Source organism: Arachis duranensis, chromosome 3, assembly GCF_000817695.3.
Source record: "Arachis duranensis cultivar V14167 chromosome 3, aradu.V14167.gnm2.J7QH, whole genome shotgun sequence".
NCBI lineage: Eukaryota > Viridiplantae > Streptophyta > Magnoliopsida > Fabales > Fabaceae > Arachis > Arachis duranensis.
This window is the reverse complement of record NC_029774.3, coordinates 72087846-72091259: the sequence shown is the minus strand read 5'-3', so window position 1 is coordinate 72091259 and position 3414 is coordinate 72087846. Positions and strand designations below refer to the sequence as shown.

At 43.9% G+C, this 3414-nt stretch overlaps 1 protein-coding gene across 1 annotated transcript; it reads right to left on the bottom strand.

Moving 5' to 3' along the window:
* Nucleotides 1–370: 370 nt before the first annotated feature.
* Nucleotides 371–3156, bottom strand: LOC107479247 (uncharacterized). Its single transcript, XM_016099397.1, has 4 exons — nucleotides 1993–3156; nucleotides 1473–1756; nucleotides 1114–1336; nucleotides 371–976 (listed from the first exon to the last, which is right to left on the bottom strand). Exons 1-4 carry the CDS (start codon nucleotides 3154–3156, stop codon nucleotides 371–373), a joined length of 2277 nt encoding a protein of 758 aa, XP_015954883.1.
* Nucleotides 3157–3414: the final 258 nt, after the last annotated feature.

Here is a 3414-nt window from a genome sequence, read left to right as displayed (position 1 = left end):
CCACTTTTTCCAAGATCCTCTTGATTTCCCGGTTGGAAACTTCCGCTTGTCCATTAGTTTGCGGATGATAAGCAGTGGCAACCTTATGCAACACTCCATAGCACTTGAGCAATGCTTCTACCTTCCTATTACAAAAGTGGGATCCTTGGTCGCTTACGATTGCTCGTGGCGACCCATAACGGCATACAATGTGATTCCTAATGAAAGAAACAACGGTATTGGCGTCGTCAAGGCGGGTAGGTACGGCCTCTACCCACTTTGACACGTAGTCTACCACTAACAGAATATACAGATACCCGCTAGAGTTGGAAAACAGTCCCATAAAGTCAATGCCCCATACATCAAATATTTCACAGAACAACATAGGTTGCTAAGGCATTTCATCCCTTTGGGATGCGTTTCCTGACCTTTGACACTGATGGCAAGACACACATAGTCGGTTAGCGTCCTTGAATAAGGTTGGCCACCAGAATCCACAATCCAACACCTTTTTAGCGGTCCTTTGTCGGCCAAAGTGGCCACCATATTCGGACAAATAACAAGCCTTAAGAATTGGTTGGAATTCAGACTCCGGAACACATCTTCGAATTACTTGGTCCACGCCCCTCTTCCACAAGTGAGGGTCATCCCAAATATAGCATTTGGAATCACTCCTCAACTTGTCCCTTTGGTTTTTCGAAAAGTTGGGAGGGAAGATTCTTGCAACCAAGTAGTTCGCCATTGGGGCAAACCAAGGAAAGCTAGCCGACACAGCATGCAAACTGTCCAATGGGAATGGGTCGTTGATCGGAAATGGATCAATTTTTAAATTCTCAATGCGGCTTAAATGATCCGCAACTAGGTTTTGAGATCCACTCAGGTCCCTAATCTCAACGTCGAATTCTCGCAAAAGCAAGATCCAACGTATGAGTCTAGGCTTTGTCTCATTCTTTGTCAATAAATACTTCAAAGCTACATGATCCGTGTATACCACTATCTTTGAACCAAGCAAATAAGATCTAAATTTATCTAAAGCATGAACAATAGCTATGAGTTCTTTTTCAGTAGTGGTATAGTTGGATTGTGCTGCATCTAGTGTCTTAGAAGAGTAAGCAATGACATAAGGGAGTTTACTTCGCGCTGTGCAAGTGCGGCACCTACAGCATGGTGTGACGCATCGCACATTATCTCAAACGGCAACGTCCAGTTGGGGCCTCGCACAATTGGTGCTGTGGTAATAACTCTCTTTAGCTCTTCAAAGGCTTTCACACATTCACTATCAAACTCAAAATCCACATCTTTTTGGAGTAGGCGTGATAACGGCAAGGCAATCTTGCTAAAGTCTTTGATAAAGCGCCTATAGAATCATGCATGTCCCAAAAACGAGCGAACCTCCCTCACGGATGAGGGGTGAGGCAGAGTAGTGATAACATCAACCTTGGCCGGGTCCACAGAAATGCCTTCATGAGATACTACATGTCCTAACACTATACCTTGTTGTACGTTTTTTAAAATTTAAAACAAGGTTAGTGTAAACACATCTAGCAAGGACCTTGGCCAAGTTCTCTAAGCAACAATCGAATGAAGTACCATAAACGCTGAAGTCGTCCATAAAGACTTCTAGACAATTCTCCATTAGATCGGAGAAGACACTCATCATGCACCTCTGAAAAGTAGCAGGTGCGTTACATAGTCTAAATGGCATCCTTTTATAGGCAAAGGTGCCGAATGGACAAGTAAACGTGGTCTTCTCCTGATCTTCAGGAGCAATATGTATCTGGAAATAGCCAGTATATCCATCAAAAAAGCAGTAGTGAGTTTTACCTGCCAAGCGGTCTAACATCTGATCGATGAAGGGTAAGGGGTATGGTCCTTTCGTGTGGCGGCATTCAATCTTCTATAGTCAATACATACTCGCCACGCATTTTGTACTCTTTTAGTGACCATTTCTCCGTCGTCCTTCTTAACCGCTGTGATGCCCGACTTCTAGGGGACAACTTGAACCGGGCTTACCCACTCACTATCGGAAATAGGGTATATGATATCCGCATCCAGTAGTCGGGTAACCTCTTTCTTCACTACGTCGAGGATGGTGGGGTTGAGTCTCCTTTGCGGTTGCGTAACTGGCTTGGCTCCATCTTGGAGAAATATCCTATGCATGCACTTGCGGGGGTCAATTCCCATAATATCCGTTAGGCTCCATCCTATTGCTTTCTTGTGTTTCTTGAGAATATCTAGGAGCTTCCCCTCTTCTTCACTTAAGAGCTCACTAGCAATAATTACCGGAAAACGTTGGTTCTCCTCTAAGAAAGCATACATCAAATAAGATGGAAGGGGCTTCAATTCACTTTTTGTCTCAAGATGAGGTTCCTTCCCATCAAGCTCATGGAGTTCACTCTTGACAACTTCTTCAGGTTCATCCCCTTGGTCATCCATCTCCTCAACAGTGGGGTAGCACAATTTTTCATGATCCTCTTCTTGCACTTCCGCTACTACTTCATCAATCATATCACATCGGAGCATGGAGTGCTCTTCAGGAGGATGTTTCATGGCTTCCTCTAAATTGAACTTGATAGTCTTGTCTCCAACCCCAAAAGAATATATACCGGTGAAGGCATCCAACTTGAATTTGGAGGTTTTGAGAAAGGGACTACCAAGTAGGACGGAAGATGAGCTTCTACTTTCCGTTGGAGGCATCTCAAGGATGTAAAAGTCAATCGGAAAAACCAAATCCTTAATTGCCACGAGTACATCTTCAGCTATTCCCATTACTGTGATCACACTTTTATCGGCTAAGGCAAACCTCGCCGCCGACTTCTTCAATGGAGCTAAATTCAACTGCACATAGATGGACAGCAGCATGATGCTTACACAAGCTCCCAAGTCACACATACAATCATGAAAAGTGTATCCACCAATACGACAAGACACTAAGCATGGTCCAGGATCACCATATTTTCTTGGAATAGGTTCCATCAAGGAAGAAATCGAACTACCCAAGGATAGTGTCTCCAATTCTCCTAACCTATTCTTGTGTGTACACAAGTCTTTCAAAAATTTTGCATACATGGGAATTTGTTGGATAGCGTCAAGGAGTGGTATGGTCACCTCGACCTTTTTGAACACTTGAAGCATGTCCAAATCAAATTCCGGTGTCTTCTTCGCTTTCTTCACCATAGAAGAAAATGGAATGGGAATTGACTCATCAATTTCCTCTTGGGTTCCTTGAGGTTTACTCTTTCTTCCTCATGCCTTTTGTCTACCACCTCTCCTTTATGTGGAGCTCCAACAACTACCTCTTCCTCATACATTTCTCCCATGACCCTTGGGGGTATCTCCTCTAATGTAGTTCCTGACCGTAGAGTAATGGCGTTAAGACCGCCTCTTGGGTTTGGTTGGGGTGGGCTTGGTTGGCTTGGTAGTTGGTATTGTTAT